We start from the raw sequence: 26,525 nt of genomic DNA, 5'->3' as shown, positions 1-26,525 counted from the left end.
GAATTGATATGCTGCGATGAGGTGGCGACTTGTCCAGGATCTACGCCGCCTTCCGCCTGATTGTAGCTGAGACAGGCACCAGCGCCCCCCGCCATACCATAAGGGGCAAGCGGTAGAAAACGGATGGATGGATGATTTGATATGAGTGTTCACCTGCAGAGGATTCAACCCTAATGATACTATAGAAACATTGCATGTCCATCCATCCATTTTCTACCGCTTATTCCCTTTTGGGGTCGCGGGGGGCGCTGGCGCCTATCTCAGCTACAATCGGGCGGAAGGCGGGGTACACCTTGGACAAGTCGCCACCTCATCGCAGGGCCAACACAGATAGACAGACAATATCATGTCGATGAAATCTAAACAGGTTTAACGTTTTCAGGAAAAGATAATGGATTTTATTTGCAGAAAGCACGAGCCAGATGAGGTGGTTTGGGCATCTGGTCAGGATGCCACCCGAACGCCTCCCTAGGGAGGTGTTTCGGGCAAGTCCGACCGGTAGGAGGCCACGGGGAAGACCCAGGACTATGTCTCCCGGCTGGCCTGGGAACGGGAGGAGCTGGATGAAGTGGCTTTGGAGAGGGGAGTCTGGGCTTCCCTGCTTAGGCTGCTGCCCCCGCAACCCGACCTCGGACAAGCGGAAGAAGATGGATGGATGGATGAACTTTGCATTGAGCAAACAACCTCAAAGTGCTACAATGTATTAAATAAATAAATAAATAAATAAATAATCATCATCATCAGCCGTTGTCAGTCCACTGCTGGACGAAAGCCATTTGGCATACTGTTCATGCTGGTTATTAGCCTACGCCTTCCACGCTGGCTTGGTGCGGGATAATAATAATAATAAAAATATAATGAAAATAAATACAATATAAAAACTAGAACAGACTAATAGCTAGAAAGAGTATGCACATATTCATAAAAAGGTTTTTTGAAAAAGAAGGCTTTTTAAGCCTTTTTAAAAGCATTCACAGTCTGTGGTGCCCTCAGGTGGTCAGGGAGAGCGTTCCACAGACTGGGAGCAGCGGTGCGGAAAGCTCGGTCTCCCATAGTTCGTAGCTTGAACTCATTTCCATTGGGATTTTTTTTTTTTTTTCAGTGGGAGTAGAACTCAGGCAACCAATGAGAACCCCAGAAAAGACTTCGGAGGTTCCAAATGTAACTAAACGCCTGTTACCAGCAGAGATATGAAAAGCGTGCTTCCTATTCCTCAACCTTCCACTCCTGCAGCCGTCCATCTCGCTGTCAGCCAGAAATAAACTATAAATAAAGTCAAATATAAATATTTACAGTGTCTGGCTGCACAAAAGGGCGAAGGAGGTTCACGGGGTCAGCACACAAAGGGAGAAGGTTTCTGGCCCCACGTCAGACCCCCTCCTGTCCGTCAAGGCGCTCTTGTCAGACGCGGCGCGCGGTCGCCATGGAGCTCAATGTGACGTGCTGCGAAACGCATCTGCTCATAAAAAAAAAGCCTCCTCGTGGGTTGGCTGTCAAAAAGTCCCTGACGATAAATCGATACTTTAAAGTCTCCATTATTTGACTAAATTGTCATTTTGGATTATTTTTCAGCTTTGCAATGTGAGATACGGAATAAAAAAATGAAAAAAAAGTCCACCAGCTTTTACCTCAATGGCTTTTGGATGAATGTGTGTATATACTGTACAAACTGTACATACACATAGACTACTTCTGTGACAAACAGGGCGTTTTTTCTTTTTTTTTTACCTCAATCCGACGATGGAGGGGCGCAGAACACCAAACTTTATATCACAGGTGGAGGAATTTTCTCGACGTCCTAAAAGGTAGAAAGAGAGAAATGTAAACCGTTAGAAAGTGTGTTTAATAACTAAAAAAACGTTAAATGTGACGAAATACAAATGCAAATTCAAAACGATCATTCGCTAAAATCCTTTGCAAGAAAAGTTCTACAGGATCACATCCGCAAGTCGACAATAACACCAATGGTATCGTTTTCAAAAAGTAAAATTTGTGACTTTTTAAAACAGAGCGCCAATAAACCTTAAAGGCGCTTCCTTTGCATGCCAACCCAATCGCATAATATCTACCGCTTTTCACACGCAAGTGAATGCAAGGCATACTTGGTCGACAGCCATACAGGTCACACTGAGGGTGGCCGTATAAACAGCTTTAACACTGTTACAAATATGCGCCACACTGTGAACCCACACCAAACAAGAATGACAGATACATTTCGGGAGAACATCCGCACCGTAACACAACATAAATGGGTTAAATGATAAATGGGTTGGGCTTCACGGTGGCAGAGGGGTTAGTGCGTCTGCCTCACAATACGAAGGTCTTGCAGTCCTGGGTTCAAATCCAGGCTCGGGATCTTTCTGTGTGGAGTTTGCATGTTCTCCCCGTGACTGCGTGGGTTCCCTCCGGGTACTCCGGCTTCCTCCCACTTCCAAAGACATGCACCTGGGGATAGGCCCCTCCCACCTCCAAAGACATGCACCTGGGGATAGGCCCCTCCCACTTCCAAAGACATGCACCTGGGGATAGGTTGATTGGCAACACTAAATTGGCCCTAGTGTGTGAATGTTGTCTGTCGATCTGTGTTGGCCCTGCGATGAGGTGGCGACTTGTCCAGGGTGTACCCCGCCTTCCGCCCGATTGTAGCTGAGATAGGCGCCAGCGCCCCCCGCGACCCCGAAAGGGAATAAGCGGTAGAAAATGGATGGATGGATGGATGGATAAATGGGTTGTACTTGTATAGCGCTTTTTCTACTTTCAAGGTACACAAAGCGCTTTGACACTACTTCCACATTTACCCATTCACACACACATTCACACACTGACGGAGGGAGCTGCCATGCAAGGCGCTAACCAGCACCCATCAGGAGCAAGGATGAAGTGTCTTGCTCAAGGACACAACGGACGTGACGAGGTTGGTACTAGTTGGGGATTGAACCAGGGACCCTCGGGTTGCGCACGTCCACTCTCCCACTGCGCCACTCCGTCCCTAAACACAGGAGAACAAATACCCAGAACTCTTTGCAGCCCTTACTCTTCTCTTGACCCACAATATACACCCCACTCTACGCTTATCAATGTTAAACAAGCAACTCTCCTGACCCAGATGGGTTAAAACATTTACAAACCCCGTTTCCATATGAGTTGGGAAATTGTGTTCGATGTAAATATAAACGGAAATCATTTTCAACCCATATTCAGTTGAATATGCTACAAAGACAACATATTTGATGTTCAAACTGATAAACATTTTTTTTGTTTTTTGCAAATAATCATCAACTTTAGAATTTGATGCCAGCAACACGTGACAAAGAAGTTGGGAGAAGTGGCAATAAATACGGATAAAGTTGAGGAATGCTCATCAAACGCTTATTTGGAACATCCCACAGGTGTGCAGGCTAATTGGGAACAGGTGGGGTGCCGTGATTGGGTATAAAAACAGCTTCCCAAAAAATTTCACAAGAAAGGATGGGGCGAGGTACACCCCTTTGTCCACAACTGCGTGAGCAAATAGTCAAACAGTTTAAGAACAACGTTTCTCAAAGTGCAATTGCAAGAAATTTAGGGATTTCAACATCTACGGTCCATAATATCATCAAAAAGTTCAGAGAATGTGGAAAAATCCCTCCACGTGAGCGGCATGGCGGGAAACCAACATTGAATGACCGTGACCTTCGATCCCTCAGACGGCACTGTATCAAAACCGACATCAATCTCTAAAGGATATCACCACATGGGCTTAGGAACCCTTCAAAAACCACTGTCACTAAATACAGTTCTTTCTACATCTGCAAGTGCAAGTTAAAGCTCTACTATGCAAAGCAAAAGCCAATTATCAACAACATCCAGAAACGCCGCCGGCTTCTCTGGGCCTGAGATCATCTAAAATGTTCTGATGCAAAGTGAAAAAGTGTTCTGTGGTCTGATGAGTCCTCATTTCAAATTGTTTTCGGAAATATTAGACATCGTGTCATCCGGACCAAAGGGGAAGCGAACCCTCCAGACTCTTATCAACGCAAAGTTCAAAAGCCAGCATCTGTGATGGTATGGGGGTGTATTAGTGCCCAAGGCATGGGTAACTTACACATCTGTGAAGGCACCATTAATGCTGAAAGGTACATACAGGTTTTGGAACAACATAAGCTGCCATTTAAGCGCCGTCTTTTTCATGGACGCCCCTGCTTATTTCAGCAAGATAATGCCAAGCCACTCGGTAAGTGTTACAACAGTGAAGTTTCGTAAAAAAAGAATGCGGGTACTTTCCTGGCCCGCCTGCAATCCAGACCTGTCTCCCAAGGAAAATGTGTGGCGCTTTATGAAGCGTAAAATACGATAGCGGAGACCCCAACAGAAGCTCTACATAAAACAAGAATGGGAAAGAATTCCACTTTCAAAGCTTCAACAATTAGTTTCCTCAGTTCCCAAACGTTTATTGAGTGTTGTTAAAAAAAAGGTGATGTAACACAGTTTGTGAACATGCCCTTTCCCAACTACTTTGGCAAGTTAATTATTATTTGCAAAAAAAACAAACAGAAAAAATAGTTTACGAATTTGAACATCAAATATGTTTTCTTTGTAGTGCATTCAACTGAATATGGGTTGAAAATTATTTGCAAATCATTGTATTTTGTTTATATTTACATCTAACACAATTTCCCGACTCATATGGAAACGGGGTTTGTAGAAAACATGCATTTATGTAAGATTTGCTGGAACACTTAGGGGTTAAAAGTGCAACACTGGGGGCCTCGGTGGAAAAATGTTTGGACACACCTGTGTGTGTGGTGTGTGTGTGTGTGTGTGTGTGTGTGTGTGTGTGTTTTTTCCACATTTTTGTTTCGGTTTGTTTTTATTCCTTTTTTTCAGTGCGTCTCCATACGGGACTCTCGCTGCTGTGTTGGATCCGCTTTGGACTGGACTCTCGCGACTGTGTTGGATCCACTATGGATTGAACTTTCACAGTATCATGTTAGACCCGCTCGACATCCATTGCTTTCCTCCTCTCCAAGGTTTCTCATAGTCATCATTGTCACCGACGTCCCACTGGGTGTGAGTTTTCCTTGCCCTTATGTGGGCCTACCGAGGATGTCGTAGTGGTTTGTGCAGCCCTTTGAGACACTAGTGATTTAGGGCTATATAAGTAAACATTGATTGATTGATAAAAAGTCTGTGTCGATAAGTCCCCCTCACCAAGAGTCCGAGATTGCTAAGTAGTGCCCATTTTGCACAGGAACATGTGCACCATTACTCACACACACGTGCACCCGCTGCGTGTGTGTGTGTGTTTGCAGAAAACACACACACACACAGGGATTGATATGTGAGGCCCACGTGTCAGCGGGCTGCTACATGGCAGCAGTGTGCAGGGTCAAGGCCTTTCCCAGGTGCAATTGCGAGCAAAGAGGAGGGGAGAGAGTCGGTTTGGAAGCGCCCCACACACACACACACACACACACACACACACACACACACACACGCGGAACAGTTGCGGGTCACCTTGCCTCGCTGTGAGATCAATGTCTGTTTGACTGGCAGAGACACACACAAAGCGGGTGAATCACCTCATTGAGATGCAGCTAAGACCTGGTCTGGCCCCCAGCCCCGCAAGACATTTGCATGACGCCTCAAATCAATCAATCAATCAATCAATGTTTATTTATATAGCCCCAAATCACAAATGTCTCAAAGGACTGCACAAATCATTACGACTACAACATCAAACTCCCTTTATGTACGCCGCATGTGGTCCACCACACCCACATAGCCCGGTTGGTAGAGCGGCCGTGCCAGCAACTTGAGGGTTGCGGGTTCGATTCCCGCTTCCGCCATCCTAGTCACTGCCGTTGTGTCCTCGGGCAAGACACTTTACCCACCTGCTCCCAGTGCCACCCACACTGGTTTAAATGTAACTTAGATAGTGGGTTTCACTATGTAAAAGCGCTTTGAGTCACTAGAGAAAAGCGCTATATAAATATCATTCACTTCACTTCACTTCACACACACACACACACACATTCTTTGGACTGCGAGTCAACAATATTGTAATCAAGCGTCATTAAATACAAATCCCACCTAGAACCAACCTCGTCACGATCGTTGTGTCCTGAGCAAGACACTTCACCCTTGCTCCTGATGGTTGCTGGTTGGCGCCTTGCATGGCAGCTCCCTCCATCAGTGTGTGAATGTGTGTGTGAATGGGTAAATGTGGAAGTAGTGTCAAAGCGCTTTGAGTACCTTGAAGGTAGAAAAGCGCTATACAAGTACAACCCATTTATCATTTATTTATTTAGTGAGAGCCATATCACATTTTTTAACACTGAATACAACTAAATGCGTGCATTTTTAAGTAAGACCAACATTTTTAGAGTATAATAAGTCTCTTATTGTTTTTAATAACATTGTTATTCTGAAGCTAACTAGTATAAATAAAATGTCGAGTCTGTTGATCATGTTTTTGTTTGTCCTTTTGGACTCTTTAAGTTCCTGTTTTTTTTCCACTCCCTTGTCTGGTTTCCTTGGTTACTTATTTTGTCCACCTGTCTCTGGTTGGACAAAATGCCCGCTCACCTGCTTCCCGAGCACTAATCAGAGGCAGTATTTAAGCTCGTCTTTGCCAGTCAGTCGCCTTGTGCTGACTTGTTTCATGCCTTGCCATAGTTTCCTGCTTCATGCCATGCCGAGTAAGTTTTGTTTGATTTATGTTCTTAGTCTGTTTATGCGTTAGCTTTGTTCTTTAGCCCAAGTTGTGCCTTCGTTGTGAGCGATTTTTGTTTGTATCTTTTTTTTAGTTTCAATTAAATCATGTTTTTACCTAAATGCCATGCCGTCTGCCTTCCTGGGGGAACGACCCCCCCCCCATCGTGACATAAAATACTTCTTACCATTAATGCGACTTCTTGAACAGGTGAATTGAAGCGAAGTGAAGTGAATTATATTTATATAGCGCTTTTCTCTAGTGACTCAAAGCGCTTTACATAGTGAAACCCAATATCTAAGTTACATTTAAACCAGTGTGGGTGGCACTGGGAGCAGGTGGGTAAAGTGTCTTGCCCAAGGACACAACGGCAGTGATTAGAATGGCGGGAGCGGGAATCGAACCTGCAACCCTCAAGTTGCTGGCACGGCCACTCTACCAACCGAGCTGTGCCGCGGTAAAAAAAACGGATGGATGGATTTAAATGCATGAGAATGTTTTATATTTTGCACGTTATTTTTTTAGCACTGTGATTACCAGCGAAATTATTCATAATTGTCGTGTTAAGCAATGTCAGCTCAGATTTATCCGAGAGCCAGATGCAGTCATCAAAAGAGCCACATCTGGCTCTAGAGCCATAGGTTCCCTACCCCTGTTCTATCATATTGCCCTTCACGTACACTATTTATACCTGCCCTCGTCTAACCAGACCCAGAAGCACACATTTAGGTCCCTAAAGGAAAGATTGGCTAATATTTGGACTCGGGGGCCACATTTAGAGAAGAAATGTGTCCGGGGGGCCGATGTGTATGTGTGTATAAATGATTTATACACATTTAGCTGTATAGTATGTGTGTATAAATCAGGGGTCACCAACCTTTTTGAAACCAAGAGCTACTTCTTGGGTACTGATTAATGCAAAGGGCTACCAGTTTGATACACACTCAAATAAATTGCCAGAAATAGCCAATTTGCTCAATTTACCTTTAATAAAAAAAATTATAAATATATTTATAAAAATCTATAAATATATATATTTTTAAAAAGGGCTACCAGTTTGATACACACTTAAATAAATTGCCAGAAATAGCCAATTTGCTCAATTTACCTTTAATAAAAAAATCTATAAATATATTTAAAAAATGGGTATTTCTGTCTGTCGTTTCGTCGTACATTTTTTTTCGTTCTATGGAAGGTTTTTTGTAGAGTGAAGTGAATTATATTTATACAGCGCTTTTTCTCTAGTGACTCTCAAAGCGCTTTACATAGTGAAACCCAATATCTAAGTTACATTTAAACCAGTGTGGGTGGCACCGGGAGCAAGTGGGTAAAGTGTCTTGCCCAAGGACACAACGGCAGTGACTAGGATGGCGGAAGCGGGAATCGAACCTGCAACCCACAAGTTGCTGGCACGGTCACTCTACCAACCGAGCTCCACTTTAGAGAATAAATGATGGAAAAAAAACATTTAGTTGAACGGTTTAAAAGAGGAGAAAACACAAAAAAAATGAAAATAAAATTTTGGAACATAGTTTATCTTCAATTTCGACTCTTTGAAATTCCAAAGTTCAACCGAAAAAAATGAAGAGAAAAACTAGCTAATTCGAATCTTTTTTTTTTTAAATAAAAACAATTATTTATGTATCATTATTAGTAATTTTTCCTAATTAAGATTAATTTTAGAATGTTGATGACATGTTTGAAATAGGTTAAAATCCGATCTGCACTTTGTTATAAAATATAACAAATTGGACCAAGCTATATTTCTAACAAAGACAAATCATTATTTCTTCTAGATTTTCCAGAACAAAAATTTTAAAAGAAAATCAAAAGACTTGGAAATAAGATTTAAATCTGATTCTACAGATTTTCTAGATTTGCCAGAATATTTTTGGGAATTTTAAACATAATAAGTTTGAAGAAATATTTCATAAATATTCTTTGTCGAAAAAGCAGAAGCAAAAAAAAATAATTAAATTAAAATTTATTTATTATTCTTTACAATAAAAAAAAATACTTGAACATTGATTTAAATTGTCAGGAAAGAGGAGGAAGGAATTTAAAAGGTAAAAAGGTATATGTGTTTCAAAATACTAAAATCCTTTTTAAGGTTGTTTTTGTCTAAAATTGTCTTTCTGGAAGTTATAAGAAGCAAAGTAAAAAAATAAATGAATTTATTTCAACAAGTGAAGACCAAGTCTTTGAAATATTTTCTTGGATTTTCAAATTCTATTTGAGTTTTGTCTCTCTTAGAATTAAAAATGTCGAACAAAGCGAGACCAGCTTGCTAGTAAATAAATACACTTTAAAAAATAGAGGCAGCTCACTGGTAAGTGCTGCTATTTGAGCTATTTTTAGAACAGGCCAGCGGGCGACTCTTCTGGTCCTTACGGGCCAGATGACCCCTGGTATAAATGATATATACACATTTGGCTGTATAGTATGTGTGTTTGGCTCTCTTTTTTTCCAGGAACACTAATACCAAAAGTCACAAAGTCCAATAGAGTTCTAAAAAAAGTTATGATAAACCACTAAAAAAAAAAAAAAGGAATTTAATTTTTTTTTTACTGACTTAGACACCCAAAATGTACATGAAAATAAAGAAAGTGGGATTCACAATATTAACTATGAACAATAAAAAACTGAATATTAACAACATGTTTACTTCTCAGGCCATCTCCTCCATTGACAAATCTTTGACATCCATCCATTTTTCTACCGCTTGTCCCTTCCGGGGTTTCGGATGGTGCTGGGGCCTATCCCAGCTGCATTCGGAACAAAGGGGTACCACCCTGGTCAAGACAGACAACATTCACACACTAGGGACCATTTAGTGTTGCCAATCAATCTATTCCCCAGGTGCATGCCTTGGGAGGTGGGAGGGGCCTATCCCCAGGTGCGTGCCTTGGGAGGTGGGAGGGGCCTATCCCAAAGTGAATGTCTTGGGAGGTTGGAGGTGACCTATTCCCAGGTGGATGCCTTTGGAGGTGGGAGGGGCCTAACCACACTCTAACCCAGGGGTCGGGAACCTTTTTGGCTGAGGGAGCCAAAAATGCCAAATATTTTGAAATATATTTCCGTAAGAGCCATATAATATTTTTTTTTAACACTGAACACAACTAAACGCGTGCATTTTTAAGTAAAACCAACATTTCTAGAGTATAATAGGTCTCTTATTCTTTGTAAAAATATATTGTTGTTCTGAAGCTAACTGTGGAGGGGTGTGGCCTGCGGGCCTGCAGCGACAGGTGCGTAGATGGCCCACCTGGGCCTTGTTATCGAATCACCTGTCGCTCTGTTATAAGCAGCAGCCAGGAGGAGAGACTGGGTCGGGGCTGGAAATACAATTGCCGGAAAACAACTGCGAGATTTATTGAAAAATAAAACAATATTGTAACCCTGAAACAGGCTTTCATGTCGGTGCTTGGTGGTCTGAAAACCCCCCAGGAGGGCAAGCCCCACACTAACCAATAATAAATAAATAACTTCTTACCATTGACGCAACTTCTTGAACCGGTGCGGTAGAAAACCGATGGACGGATTAAAAATGCATGAGAATAATTGATATTTTCAACATTATTTTTAACACTGTGATTACAAGTGGAATTATTCATTACTTATCGTGTTAAGCAACGTCAGCTCATATTTATCAGAGAGCCAGATGCAGTCATCAAAAGAGCCACATCTGGCTCTAGAACCATAGGTTCCCTACCCCTGCACTAACACTAGGCCATTGAGCAGGTGCAGATGTTTTCACGAAATTAGTTTGTCATTCTTGTTTGGTGTGGGTTCCAAGTGTGGCGCATATTTGGAACAATGTTAAACTTGTTTATACAGCCACCCTCAGTGTGACCTGTATGGCTGTTGACCAAGTATGCCTTGCATTCACTTGTGTGTGTGAAAAGCCGGAGGTATTCTGTGACTGGGCCGGCCCGCAAAGGCAGTGCCTTTAAGGTTTATTGGCGCTCTGTACTTCTCCTTACAGCCGTGTACCACTCCGTACAGCGCCGTTTTAAAAAGTCACACATTTTAGTTTTTAAAACCGATACCCATCATTTCTGATATTACATTTTAAAGCATTTATCGGCCGATAATATCGACATTATCGGACATATCTACAAATAACGGTTTGAATTGGTGTAGTCAATTACGTCTTGTAAATAATTTATTTTCTAAAATTTTATTATTGTTATAATTACACAAAATTTGTAAGTTACATGTAAATACCTGAATATTGTTTGATGTTTTGTCAATGTGGAACCATTGTCTCATTGTCCCTCCTACTGCAATAATTACTGTGACACCTGTCTTTTTATATGCGTTAGACACGCCCTCCAACTTCCCTTTTTTGTCTACGATAACGGGAGAGGGGCTCGACGATGGCACAAAGTTTTGATGACGATTGTATTCTGTTTTATCAGTAAAGTGCAGTGGAGAAACCCATTGTGTCGGTCGTCTTCCATAAAAAACACACAACGCAGAGGAAAAGACCACCGGTTACATAGGTCCAGGTAATCGGGGACTGTTATTACTGACGGACAGGTGTCGCGGTGTGACTGCAGCCCGGCAGGTAAGAAAACCCTCGTCTCTGTCGTTTCCACTCATTCGCCGCTTTTCCACTAATGCAGGGGTAGGCAACCCAAAACGTTGAAAGAGCCATTTTGGACCCAAATTACACAACGCTGTCAAGCGCCATTCAAATAAAACTTGCCGGCCGCACTAATGTTAGACTTTCATATTAAGGTGGGGGCCGCTAAATAACGTCTCGCGGGCCCCGTGTCTGAGACCTCTGGGTTAAAGGATTAGGGTTTCTGGTTGTATAATAAGGCCAAGCAGAATAAGGCATTAATAAGTACTTAATCATGACTAATTAAGAGCCAATATGTGATTAATTTGCATGTCAATAAGCAACTAATTAATGGTGAATATGTTCCCCATGCTAGAGTGTTACCAATAATTTATAAACGACTGCATTTTCTTCGACTTAACTTTCGCTTGTCCCACTATACCCACTGATAGAATATATTTGTACCATGAAGTGATTAACCTGGACCCCAACTTAAACAAGTTCAAAAAACTTATCCGGGTGTTACTATTCGGTGGCCAATTGTACGGAATATGTACTGTACTTTGCAATCTACTAATACAAGTTTTAATCCGTCAAAAACTAGACGATAAACACACCAATAATCTTGTTTATAGATGTAAAATAAAACTACTCTTGGGAAGTTGCCATTTGTTATTACTTGAATCCATTCATCCATTTTCTACCGCTTATTCCCTTTGGGGTCGCGGGGGGCGCTGGTGCCTATCTCAGCTACAATCGGGCGGAAGGCGGGGTACACCCTGGACAAGTCGCCACCTCATCACAGGGCCAACACAGATAGACAGACAACATTCACACACTAGGGCCAATTTAGTGTTGCCAATCAACCTATCCCCAGGTGCATGTCTTTGGAAGTGGGAGGGAACCCACGCATTCACGGGGAGAACATGCAAACTCCACACAGAAAGATCCCGAGCCCGGGATTGAACCCAGGACTACTCTGGACCTTCGTATTGTGAGGCAGACGCACTAACCGCTTTACCACCGTGAAGCCCGTGCACATTAATGAACACAGAAAATATAAATGTCGCGGATTGAAGCCAAAGGCCGATTCCCGCCTGCATCTCATTGCAAAGAAACAAGTCCACAGGGCTCCCACTAATTCAGCGTTTTAGTAGAGTTGTATTTTTCACTTATGTTCGCTGTATTTATCTGGCACGAGTGGAAAGCCGGTCCATGAAACTGATGCCTTTATTAAACCGGTCTGTGGCGCCAAAAAAAAAGGTTGGAGTTTCCACTGGTGTTGTAACGACCCGGTCGCATCGTAATGTGGGTTTTGTTCTCCCATGGATGCAGACGGGCTTCGGACACAGCGTGCAGGTCGGAAAAAATGATTTATTGAGAAATAAATCAGGTAGAACAAACAAAAGCAGGGAAGGCTAAAAGGTAAAGGCCTAGCATGAGAGCTAGCAAATAAAAGAAGCTTAGCATGAAAGCTAGCAAAAACAAAAAGGGCCTAGCGTGGAAGCTAGCAGGTAGCGAGCAGGAAAACAGAAGTCGTTACTTGTTGTATGAAAACAAATTAGGAAGCAAGACCGAGTGAGGCCAGGACAAAGACTAAAGTGAAGTGAAGTGAATTATATTTACATAGCGCTTTTCTCTAGTGACTCAAAGCGCTTTTACATAGTGAAACCCAATATCTAAGTTACATGCTACCTCAGTAGAAGCATTTAAGTCTCATCTTAAAACTCATCTGTATACTCTAGCCTTTAAATAGACCTCCTTTTTAGACCAGTTGATCTGCCGCTTCTTTTCTTTCTCCTATGTCCCCCCCTCCCTTGTGGAGGGGGTCCGGTCCGATGACCATGGATGAAGTACTGACTGTCCAGAGTCGAGACCCAGGATGGACCGCTCGTCGGGACCCAGGATGGACTGCTCGCCTGTATCGGTTGGGGACATCTCTATGCTGCTGATCCGCTTGAGATGGTTTCCTGTGGACGGGACTCTCACTGCTGTCTTGGAGCCACTATGGATTGAACTTTCACAGTATCATGTTAGACCCGCTCGACATCCATTGCTTTCGGTCCCCTAGAGGGGGGGGGGGTTGCCCACATCTGAGGTCCTCTCCAAGGTTTCTCATAGTCAGCATTGTCACTGGCGTCCCACTGGATGTGAATTCTCCCTGCCCACTGGGTGTGAGTTTTCCTTGCCCTTTTGTGGGTTCTTCCGAGGATGTTGTAGTCGTAATGATTTGTGCAGTCCTTTGAGACATTTGTGATTTGGGGCTATATAAATAAACATTGATTGATTGATTGATTTAAACCAGTGTGGGTGGCACTGGGAGCAGGTGGGTAAAGCGTCTTGCCCGAGGCCCCAGTGGCTGTGACTAGGATGGCGGAAGCGGGAATCGAACCTGCAACCCTCAAGTTGCTGGCACGGCCGCTCTACCAACCGAGCTATGCCGCCCTCTGATTAGTGCCCGGACAACAGGTTTGTGTCTCGAACACTAACCAGACGCAGCTGAGCGCAATCTGCAGTCATGGCAACGGAAACAAACAAACTCAGAGGTGCATAAACCAGAACTAAACGGAGTCCAACACTAACAGAAAACACAAAAAGACTCAAAAATCTAAATAATAATATGATCCAGGCAGCGGATCATAATAGTTGTACAAGATAGTCCGGCTGAGACGGTGCGAGTACAATGCAGGGTTTTAGCACAGGAAGCGACATTTGCCTAAAGTTTCTGACAGAGTCCGTTATTACCGCTGGTGCAGTCGTCCCTAATGCTGCGTCCGCCCCACTATAGTGATGAGTGGGTGGGATCCACGCCATCACAATGCCTCCACCTTCGCCACGCGCATATTTCTTCAGCGGCCCCCCCCCCCGACAGGACAAGTTGAATTATTAGTGTCTGAAATAAATGGCGCATAACTCAAGGGACGCGGCGAGGGCGAGACACTCCCCGCCGCTGCAGGTGCGGCGTGATGGACCGCAACATGAACGCCGCTGATTTAAATCGCTTTAAATGTAAATGTTTATTGTGCTGAGTGATGCAGATGCTGATCGGGCGGAGGCGAGTGGAATGCGAACGGAGGCGGAGGCCGGATCGTTCGGCGTCGGGAGCAAACGTCGACGTTTTATGACGGGTTCCTTTCAGGTGCTTGCGGGCAAAAGCGGCGTGCACGGGAGTGTAATGCACTTAATGCGCGCACAAGGTGAAATAGAAGGCGGAGCACTCCAGCAAATAGACGCCACCCGCGCACGCCGCTCCGGAGCATTAAAGTGACGATGATTCCAACGTCGATACTGATAACTTTCAAAGTGATTCCCCCACGGTTGACCCGAGAAGAAACTCAAGTCTAATATTGTGACAAGGACATTATCTTTAATAACCTAATCAACAGCAGTCGATACGCGGCCAGGCGGAGGACGGAGTTACACTTTGTGTCTTTTTTTTGGCGCGCACGCGGACAGGAAGTGTCGGGAGGAAGTGAGCGCCGGCGGACATGTCATTAAACCGCACGCTTTTTTTTTTACCTAATCAGATATATAAGGATGGGACACACTCTTCCCAAACCACCTCTCAGGCACAGGACACTTTTTTTGTCGTGGGGAAGTCCCAACACAAAGTCACCATCATCATCATCATCATCATCATCATCATGTACTCATACACCAGGTGGTATGTCGTACATCTGAGACACACACACACGGGTTATGATTCAGAATGGGGACCAAGTTTTTGTTCGTGACTTGTGGGGACCACCCTTTCCACAGGTTGTGGAGGCATTAAAAAAAATGAAGTAAAATGACCACTGCCCAGTTAGCTCATACACGTCTTTAAATCTCTGGATTGATGAAGTAATGTGCTGATCATACTTACTAGGGGCCCTGTGGAAAAAAGAGTTAATATGGTTCATGGGGACCAAATTTAAATCATTATGCATAGTTCACACAAATGTGTTCGTGACTTCTGAGGACCATTTTAAAAAAGGGGGAAAAAATGTGCAAATGTCTCACACTCAAACTAACCAGTAAACATGTTTTATGGGGCAAAGCTTAAACATCACTTAGGCATATTTAGAATGGCTCGGACTATCATTTAGAAAGGTGTCCCTTTAGGTGACCTGTTTTTTGGTCCCCATACTGTCAGAGGTCCCCTAAAGGTGTAAAGAGCGATGTCCCCCATTATGAAAGAATTGCCCGAACACACACTCACACTCACACACATACACACACACACACACACACACACACAGACACACACTGGTTATCATTCGGAGTGGGGACCAAGTTTTTGATCATGACTTGTGGAGACCACCCTTTCTACAGGTTGTGGAGGCATTAAAAAAATGAGGTAAAATGACCCCTGCCCAGTTAGCTCATACACGTCTTTATATCTCTGGATTGATGATCATTCTAACTGGGAACCCTGGGGAAAAAGAGTAAATATGGTTCATTGGGACCAAATTTAAATCATTATGCAGAGTTAAAAAAAAAGTGTTCGTGACTTATGAGGACCATTTTAAAAAAAGGGGTGGAAAATGTGCAAATGTCTCACACTCAAACTAACCAATAAACATGTTTTATGGGCCAAAGCTTAAACATCACTTAGGCATCTTCAGAATGGCTCAGACTATCATTTAGAAAGGTTTCCCTTTAGGGGACCTGTTTTTTGGTCCCCATACTGTCAGAGGTCCCCTAAAGGTGTAAAGAGCGATGTCCCCCATTATGCAAGAATTGCCTGAACACAAACACACACACACACACTGGTTATCATTTGGAATGGGTACCAAGTTTTTGTTCGTGACTTGTGGGGACCACCCTTTCCACAGGTTGTGGACGCATTAAAAAAAATGAAGTAAAATGACCACTGCCCAGTTAGCTCATACACGTCTTTAAATCTCTGGATTGATAAAATAATGTGCTGATCATACTTACTAGGGGCCCTGGGGAAAAATGGTTAATATGGTTCATGGGGACCAAATTTAAATCGTTATGGATAGTTCACACAAATGTGTTCGTGACTTCTGAGGACCATTTAAAAAAGAAAAGGGAAAATGTTCAAATGTCTCACACTCAAACTAACCAGTAAACATGTTTTATGGGGCAAAGCTTAAACATCACTTAGGCATATTTAGAATGGCTCGGACTATCATTTAGAAAGGTTTCCCTTTAGGTGACCTGTTTTTTGGTCCACATACCGTCAGAGGTCCCCTAAAGGTGTAAAGAGCGATGTCCCCCATTATGCAAGAATTGCCCGAACACACACTCGCACACACACACACACACACACACACACACACACACACACACTGATTGTCATTTGGAATGGGGACCAAGTTTTTGATCGTGACTTGTGGGGACCACCCTTTCTACAGGTTATGGAGGCATTTAAAAAAATTAGGTAAAACGACCACTGCCTAGTTAGCTCATACACGTCTTTAAATCTCTGGATTGATGATCATTCTAACTGGGGACCCTGGGGAAAAAGAGTAAATATGGTTCATGGGAACCAAATTTAAATCATTATGCATAGTTCACACAAATGTGTTTGTGACTTCTGAGGACCATTTTGAAAAAAATGGGGGGAATGTGCAAATGTCTCACACTCAAACTAACCAGTAAATATGTTTTATGGGCCAAAGCTTAAACATCACTTAGGCATCTTCAGAATGGATCTAACTATGATTTAGAAAGGTTTCCCTTTAGGGGACCTGTTTTTTGGTCCCCATACTGTCAGAGGTCCCCTAAAGGTGTAAAGAGCGATGTCCCCCATTATGCAAGAATTGCCTGAACACACACACACACACACTGGTTATCATTTGGAATGGGGACCAAGTTTTTGTTCGTGACTTGTGGGGACCACCCTTTCTACAGGTTGTGGAGGCATTAAAAAAAATGAAGTAAAATGACCACTGCCCAGTTAGCTCATACACGTCTTTAAATCTCTGGATTGATAAAGTAATGTGCTGATAATACTTACTAGGGGCCCCAGGAAAAAAAGAGTTAATATGGTTAATGGGGACCAAATTTAAATCATTATTGATAATTCACACAAATATGTTCGTGACTTCTGAGGACCATTTTTTAAAAAAAGGGGGAAAATGTGCAAATGTTTCACACTCAAACTAACCAGTAAACATGTTTTATGGGCCAAAGCTTAAACATCACTTAGGCATCTTCAGAATGGCTCGGACTATCATTTAGAAAGGTTTCCCTTTAGGGGACCTGTTTTTTGGTCCCCATACCGTCAGAGGTCCCCTAAAGGTGTAAAGAGCGATGTCCCCCATTATGCAAGAATTGCCCGCATACACACTCACACATACACACATAAACACACACACACACACTGGTTGTCATTTGGAATGGAGACTAAGTTTTTGATCGTGACTAGTGGGGACCACCCTTTCCACAGGTTGTGGAGGCATACAAAAAAAAATGAGGTAAAATGACCCCTGCCCAGTTAGCTCATACACGTCTTTAAATCTCTGGATTGATGATCATGGGGGAAAAGAGTTAATATGGTTCATGGTGAGCAAATTTAAATCATTATGGATAATTCACACAAATGTGTTCGTGACTTCTAAGGACCTTTTTTTTTTTTTTTAAAGGGGTAAAATGTGCAAATGTCTCACACTCAAACTAACCAGTAAACATGTTTTATGGGCCAACGCTTAAACATCACTTAGACATTTTCAGAATGGATTTAACTATGATTTGGAAAGGTTTCCCTTTAGGGGACCTGTTTTTTGGTCCCCATACTGTCAGAGGTCCCCTAAAGGTGTAAAGAGCGATGACCCCATTATGCAAGAATTGCCCGCACACACACTCACACATACACACACACACACATACACACACACACACACACACACACACACACACACACACACACACACACACACACACACACACACACACACACACACACACACACACACACACACACACTGGTTATCATTTGGAATGGGGACCAAGTTTTTGTTCGTGACTTGTGGGGACCACCCTTTCTACAGGTTGGGGAGGCATTAAAAAAAATGAAGTAAAATGACCACTGCCCAGTTAGCTCATACACGTCTTTAAATCTCTGGATTGATGATCATTCTTACTGGGGGCCCTGGGGAAAAAGATTAAATATGGTTCATGGGGACCAAATTTAAACCATTATTGATAATTCACACAAATGTGTTCGTGACTTCTGAGGTCCATTTCCAAAAAGGGGTGGAAAATGTGCAAATGTCTCACACTCAAACTAACCAGTAAACATGTTTTATGGCCCAAAGCTTAAACATCACTTAGGCATCTTCAGAATGGCTCGGACTATCATTTAGAAAGTTTTCCCTTCAGGGGACCTGTTTTTTGGTCCCCATACTGTCAGAGGTCCCCTAAAGGTGTAAAGAGCGATGTCCCCCATTATGCAAGAATTGCCCGAACACACACTCACACACACACACACACACACAGACACACTGATTGTCATTTGGAATGGAGACTAAGTTTTTGTTCGTGACTTGTGGGGACCACCCTTTCCACAGGTTGTGGAGGCATTTAAAAAAAAACTGAGGTAAAATGACCACTGCCCAGTTAACTCATACACGTCTTTAAATCTCTGGATTGATGATCATGGGGGAGAAGAGTTAGTCTGGTTCATGGTGAGCAAATTTAAATCATTATGGATTATTCACACAAATGTGTTCGTGACTTCTAAGGACCTTTTTTTTTTTTTTTTAAAAAAGGGGGAAAATGTGCAAATGTTTCACACTCAAACTAACCAGTAAACATGTTTTATGGGCCAAGGCTTAAACATCACTTAGACATCTTCAGAATGGATTTAACTATGATTTAGAAAGGTTTCCCTTTAGGGGACCTGTTTTTTGGTCCCCTAAAGGTGTAAAGAGCGATGACCCCATTATGCAAGAATTGCCCGCACACACACTCACACTTACACACACACACACACACACACACACACTGGTTATCATTTGGAATGGGGACCAAGTTTTTGTTCGTGACTTGTGGGGACCACCCTTTCTACGGGTTGTGGAGGCATACAAAAAAATTGAGGTAAAATGACCACTGCCCAGTTAGCTCATACATGTCTTTAAATCTCTGGATTGATGATCATAGGAGAAAAGAGTTATTATGGTTCATGGGGAGCAAATTTAAATCATTATGGATAATTCACACAAATGTGTTCGTGACTTCTAAGGACTTTTTTTTTTTTTTTTTTTTTAAAGGGGGAAAATGTGTAAATTTCAAACACTCAAACTAACCAGTAAATATGATTAATGGGCCAAAGCTTAAACATCTCTTATGCATCTTCAGAATAAATGGGACTATCATTTGAAAAGTTTAAAGTGGACCTGTTTTTTGGTCCCCATACCGTCAGAGGTCCCCTAAAGGTGTAAAGAGCGATGTCCCCATTATGTAAGAATTGCCAGAACACACACACACACACACACACACACACACACACACACATTGCTTGGTGACCTTGCACACCAGCTTTGTTCTTCAAAGCCACGTTTAGTCCGCAGGAAGACGGTCCGTGGCCGCAGGTCCGAGTGACTTTGAACGCCTCACGGAGCCTTTAAAGTCATTTTAATTCAAGTCAGCCAGCAAATTAAAAAAGTGTAAGGAAGGGTTTTTTTTATAAAGCGATGGATTAACTCAAAATCATGTATGAAATTGTGTGATGTTGGGGAGACAAAATGATTTGTAACCAAAAACTTTTCGCAGTATTTAAAATGTGGTTTCTTTTTTATTCCATGTTATTGACATATTTTTGTGTTTAATTTATTTTGCGAGTGTTTTCCTGTTTTGAATCCAACAAGTGGACTCCTGTCTAGTAAAAAAAAAAAAAGAAAAAGTGCAGGTTTGCACTAAAACCAATCATTGACTAGATCGGTTCATGCACTCCGGGCCCTGGCAGAAGATTCCACGCGTCACGACGCGCATTGGAAGGCATGTTTGGTTCAAGTTTCTGCAAAGCCGCGCAACAGGTCAAGGCCGCTTCTTTTTAAAACAAAACAATTTTATTAAAGACGCACAATATGTCCGGAATGAATGACCACGCTTAGTTGAAAGTACATTTAAATATATTGCATATTCACGATTAACCGCGCTGTTAATTCCGTGCGTAAAGCGCAAATACGCAGCAAAAATTTCCACTTTTCCAAGTCGTCCAAATGACATTATTGGCTTTTGTTTCGTTTCAAGCAGAAATAAAACAACACAAAGCAAGTTTGCGCCGCCGCCGCACACGCCGAACAAACATGCGCGCGCATCGTGCGTAAAAAAAACAAGCAAATAATTTAAATAGAAAATCAGGCAAAAAATTAAAATTTCCCATTCATGGTCATTTATGAATGGTATATTTATTTAAAAAAAGAGCGATTGATTTTAAAATAGCGAGCAAGAGTGTATTAAAGTACAAAAACAGCAACAATAAGAAGGTCAAATTGGCAATTTGGAGTATTCGCGATGGAAAGACTAAATTATTGTCGAATTTCTGTGCCACCCGCGGCCTCCGTGAAGGCGGCTTCTAAAGTGTTTCAGGGTCCAAGTGATGTTGTCCAAAAGTCCGTCCAAAAGCCAAAGAAAAAGAAAAGAAAAGGGGGGGGGGGGACATGACCAGCATGCATGGGTGCGCGCTGTTCTCATCCAAACTAATAAAGTGGAGACAAATACGCAAAAAATCAAAGCAAAATGGAGCAAAAAAAATAATAATAAAAGGATTTTGTTCGGCCGTGCCAGCAACTTGAGGGTTCCAGGTTCGATCCTAGTCACTGGTGTTGTGTCCTTAGCCAAGACACTTCACCCACCTGCTCTCAGTGCCAAATACACTGGTTTGAATGGAACTAAAATTGATGTAGAGAAACGCGCTATATAAATATAAATACCATTCACACACGCACGGAAAGGTCTCGCTAGAACTTTCGAGTGAACTTTTGCGGCCCAGAACTCACATGAAGAACTCCGGGGACGAGGGGTTGTTGTTGTTGTTGCTGCTGCTGTTGTTGTTGTTGTTGTTGTTGTTGTCGCCGTTTTCCCGGAAGCCGGTGGTGACGAGCTTCTCGTACTTCTCCTTGTAGACGTCGCGCTCCCGCGCCAAGCGCGAGATCTCCTGCTTGAGGTGGTCCACCTGCTGGATGAGCTGCGTCTTCTCGCCCTCCAGGACGTGCCGCTGCTGGACGCGCTTGTAGCGGCACGACTGCGCGTAGCCGCGGTTCTTTAGCGTCCTGCGCTTCTGCTTGAGGCGGATGACCTCCTCCTTGCTGACGCCGCGCAGCTGCCGGTTGAGTTCGCGCACCGACATGGTCACCAGCTGCTCGTCCGAGAAGCGGTCGTCCAGGCGCATGTGCGGGTGGTGGTGGTGCGGGTGGTGGTGGTGGTGGTGGTGGTTGTTGCCGCCCGCGTTGCTGCCGCCGCCGCCGCCGCCGCCGGACTGGGAGCCGGAGGACGGGTGGTGCGCCCCCGCGGCGTGGTGGTGGTGGTGGTTGTGGTTGTGGTGATGGTGGGGCGCGCCGCCGCCGGTCTGCGCCGCGGCCGCCGCGATGACCGCCGACACCACGGCGGCCGCGGAGCCCATCTCCTCCCCGGCCGGCGCCGCCCCCCCGGCGAACTGCTGCCCCCTGGCATAGCCGTCGAAGCCCTGCAGCGGGTGGCCGCTGCTGATCAGCGCCTCTACGGCGTCCTCCGGGCTGAAGCCCAGAGCCTCGGGGTTGAGCTGCTGTTGGTAGCCGCTCATCCAGTAGAAATCCTCCAGGTGCGCCTTCTGCTCGCTGGAGCCGGAGCCGGAGCCGGAGCCCGGACTGGGCGCCGAGAAGCTGGGAGAGGGGGGCACCGAGCTGCAGGGCGTGCTCATCGGGGTGGAAGACAGCGATCCCCCGGCGAGCAGGCGGCTGCACTGGCTGATGCTGCGCTCGGGCTCCAGCGGCTCCTTTTTCACTTCAAACTTCATCAGATCGAAGTCATTAACATATTCCATGGCCAGGGGACTGGTGGGCAGGTCGGAGTTGCTCATTGCCAGCTCTGATGCCATCCTCTTGCTGCTGCTGACAGTCCTCCAAAGGGGGTGAGGAGCACCTGTCAAAGTGGGCTGCTGAGACGCGCACTGAGCCAGCCTGATTTCTTTACTTAATTCTGCTTGACACCGACCGGGGTGGCGGGTGGGGGAGGGCGGAAAAGTGGCGGGCTAATTGCGCACCAGTCTGCTGCTGGAGCGGCGGTCCTCCCGTGCCTGCTGGCCGGCGTGCGTCAGTCTGAGCGCCGCGCGGCCGCTCGCTGCCATTTAACACTTTTTTTTTTTAGGATCAGCGCGCCGCTTTCAGGAGGCTGGCGTCCGAGTCCCGGCCAAACAGTCGCCTGCTGCAGGAGGAGGAGGAGGGAGAAAGCTTGGAAGGCTGGAGAAGGGGGAAGAAGAAGGAGAAAAAAAAAAAAACTCCACCCCAGGATTGATAGCTTTTTTTTTTCTTTCTCGAGTTAAAAAGCATGGCTTATTTCATTCTGACGTGACGTCACCAAGCGCAACTGGCAAATTGACCGCCAATGAGCGGGGCGACGCGGGACCTAATTAGCATAATTGCAGGTAAACTTTTACGCGCGTGAAAAAAGTACAACTCAAAACGCGACTGTTGGTTTAAAATCGTACATTTCTACTTTATACATTTATACTGCTCATTATGGACGTTTAAAACACTTATGACCGTACAAACACGCGCGTAAAGTCGCGTATTAGAGCCCCCCCCCCCCCTTTTGCACATAATATTCATGTAGTGATAAATAAATACACAATATTCATGTACTAATAAATAGATACATAATATTCATGTAGTAATAAAGACAGATTGCGAGACAAAAGGCAGCCGAGGTGAACACGTGTTCCGATGTGGGAGCGCTTTTACAAACCCAATGTCGCCCCCTTTCGGTCAGAATGTGTAACTCCTACTGGAAGACGCGGTATAATTCATTAGTAACACGCGCACTAATGAGTTACACTTTGCACTATGCTGAAAAATATTCTTCATGCCTTCATACTGGGAGGTGTTTGGAATATTTTAAGTATATTTTCAAATCCAAATCCTGCGTTAACAAAAATAAGCCTAGTGCCTATTTGTGCATTTATTTATTTTAATGCATATTATTATTTTATTTGTCTTTTATTGTGGTGGGTAGTCCCAAATCTTATCTGATTGGGACTTGATGTGTCGTATCCTTTACTATTGTGTGATCTTGGCAATGTTTGTGATGCTTGTTGTCTATATGTGTTAGTAAAGTGGTTTTCATTGAGGGGCCACATGGCACTCATTTGTGGCCCCTGAGGGCTTCTCCTTCTAACAGGCAATACTATAGTTACACCATTTTTTAACTCATTTTATTAGTAGATTTAAAAAAAAAAACTAAAATATAAAAAAATAAGTTGCATCAATGTTACCTCAAAAATTGTATGTATATTACTGTAAATGTAGTGTATATTAATGTACATGTAATGTATATTATTGTAAATGTAGTGTATATTACTGTAAATGGAAAAACAATGCTGCTGTTTTTGTGGTATAAAAAAGCAGCTCAATTTTCACAATTTTAGTGTAAAATTTGAATTTGTTTTTGTACTGTACATAAAAAAAACTGCAATTTTACAGTAAAATTTTGCCGCATGAGCTGCCAGTTTGTTTGTTTTTACCGCAAATCAACACGTGTATATTTTGGGGTGTATTTCTGTAAATGCCAAAATGGCACCACAGTTTATTACAGTAAAAAAAAAAAAAAATATATATATATATATATACATATATATATATATCTATATATATATATATATATAGATATATATATATATATATATATATCTATATATATATATATAGATAGATATATATATATATCTATAAACATATATATATAGATATATATATATATATATATATATATATATATATATATCTATATATATATATATATCTATATATATATATATATATATATATAGATATATATATATATATATAGATATATATATATATATATATAGATATATATATATATATATATATATATCTATATACATATATATAGATATATATATATGTATATGTATATATATATATATATATATATATATATATACATATATACATATATCTATATATATATGTATATATATAGATGTATATATATATATATATATATATATATATATATATATATATATATACATATACATATATATATATCTATATATATATATGTATATATATATATATATATATAGTTTTCTTCATTTAGAGAAAAATGGTGTAAATAGCACAGTAAATCTCACAATTTGACCATGAAACTTATTGCTACTTTTACATTGCACAATTTGATTGATAACTTTCTTTGGAAATCATTATCATTAGTAATAATTTCTATTTAAAAAATGTTTGAATGTTTGATCATATTTAATTAGACAATATTTATATCATTTGCGATCACATGGAGTACATATATTTTTCTTTCTCCCACAATAGAAAGAAATAATACATAAAAGTTACAGTACTTTATTAACCATTTGATTTCCAGATAAAATGAAGTGAAGGGCCACATTTTGAGTTTGACACCTGTGTGGCAGGTGTTTTTATTGCATGTCTAAAATGTGACTTTCTCTCCATGTTTCAATGGATGTCCTGATCTTGCTGGCTGCAAAACAAGTTAACCTGCGGGTGCTAATAAAGTAACTAACCTTAACAACATCAAAGTAAGCACTGGTGCTTGGTTTCATACTGGGAGGTGGTTGTAAAATTTTTAATGAATATTTTAAAATCAAGACACTGCTATAAAACAGTGCACTTCTACACCAGTGAAGACTACAACCGGACAGAACTGAGCATTTGTAAAGGCAGGACATTTGTACTGGGGATGACTGTGCTAGAGTCTATAGCAGAGTTTTTCAACCACTGTGCCGTGGGAGATTATGTAATTTCACCAAATTGGGTTAAAAATATTTTTTGCAAACCAGTAATTATAATCCGCAAATGTGTAGTTGTTGTGTCTCTGTGCTGTCTCCAGCTCGGCAGAGTAACCGTGTAATACTCTTCCATGTCAGTAGGTGGCAACAGGTAGCTAATTGCTTTGTAGATGTCGGGAACCACGACAATGGTTTGAAGGTAAAAAGGTGTCTAATGCTTGAACAAAAAATAAACAAAAGGTGAGTGCCGCTAAGAAAAGACATTGAAGGCTATGCAAAACTAAAACTGAACTGGCTGCAAAGTCAACAAAATCAGAACGCTGGACGACAGCAAAGACTTACAGCGTTTGGAGCAGCAGACGGCGTCCACAAAGTACATCTGTAAATGACATGACAATCAACAACAGAATAGGAGCGCAAAACTAAAATTGAATTGGCTGCAAAGTCAACAAAAACAGAACGCTGGACGACAGTGAAAAGTTACAACGTGTGGAGCGGCAGATGGCGTCCACAAAGTACATCCATAAATGACATGACAATCCACAACAAGATAGGAGCGCAAAAATAAAACTGAACTGGCTGCAAAGTCCACAAAAACAGAACACTGGACGACAGCAAAAACTTACAGCATGTGGAGTAGCAGACGGCGTCCACAAAGTACATCCGTAAATGACTTGACAATCAACAACAAAACAGGAGCGGAAAACTAAAACTGAACTGGCTGCAAAGTCAACAAAAACAGAACGCTGGATGACAGCAAAGACTTACAGCGTGTGGAGCAAGAGACGGCGTCCACAAAGTACGTCCGTAAATGACATGACAATCCACAACAAAAAAGGAGCGCAAAACTGAAACTAAACTGGCTGCAAAGTAAACAAAAACAGAACGCTGGACAACAGCAAATACAGCATGTGGAGTAGCAGACGGCGTCCACAAAGTACATCCGTAAATGACATGACAATCAACAACAGAATAGGAGCGCAAAACTAAAACTGAATTGGCTGGAAAGCCAACAAAAACAGAACGCTGGAAGACAACAAGGACTTACAGCGTGTGGAGCAGCAGACGGCGTCCACAAAGTACATCCATAAATGACATGACAATCAACAACAGAATAGGAGCGCAAAGCTAAAACTGAACTTGCTGCAAAGTCAACAAAAACAGAACGCTGGACGACAGCAGAGACTTACTGCGTGTTGAGCAGCAGACGACGTCCACAAAGTACATCTGTAAATGACATGACAATCCACAACAGAATAAGAGCGCAAAACTACCACTGAACTGGCTGCAAAGTCAACAAAAACAGAACGCTGGACGACAGCAAAAACTTA

The 26,525-nt window shown here is 42.6% G+C and overlaps 1 protein-coding gene across 1 annotated transcript in view; it reads right to left on the bottom strand.

The window, feature by feature from the left end:
• LOC133550129 (transcription factor Maf-like) overlaps positions 1–22,611 on the bottom strand; it is a 135,106-nt gene extending 112,495 nt beyond the window's left edge. Inside the window, exons 1-2 of the mRNA XM_061896220.1 lie at positions 21,215–22,611; positions 1,729–1,798 (exon numbers count right to left, since the gene is read on the bottom strand). Of these exons, the coding sequence (XP_061752204.1) occupies positions 1,771–1,798; positions 21,215–22,290 (1,104 nt within the window). The 5' untranslated portion in view covers positions 22,291–22,611 and the 3' untranslated portion in view covers positions 1,729–1,770. The remainder of the gene's footprint in view (positions 1–1,728; positions 1,799–21,214) is intronic.
• Between the last annotated feature and the right edge of the window lie 3,914 nt (positions 22,612–26,525).

The sequence above is a fragment of the Nerophis ophidion genome, linkage group LG03 (assembly GCF_033978795.1).
Source record: "Nerophis ophidion isolate RoL-2023_Sa linkage group LG03, RoL_Noph_v1.0, whole genome shotgun sequence".
In the NCBI taxonomy this organism is placed as follows: domain Eukaryota; kingdom Metazoa; phylum Chordata; class Actinopteri; order Syngnathiformes; family Syngnathidae; genus Nerophis; species Nerophis ophidion.
Note: the sequence above shows the minus strand (reverse complement) of the source record. Positions and strands in the feature narration are given on the sequence as shown.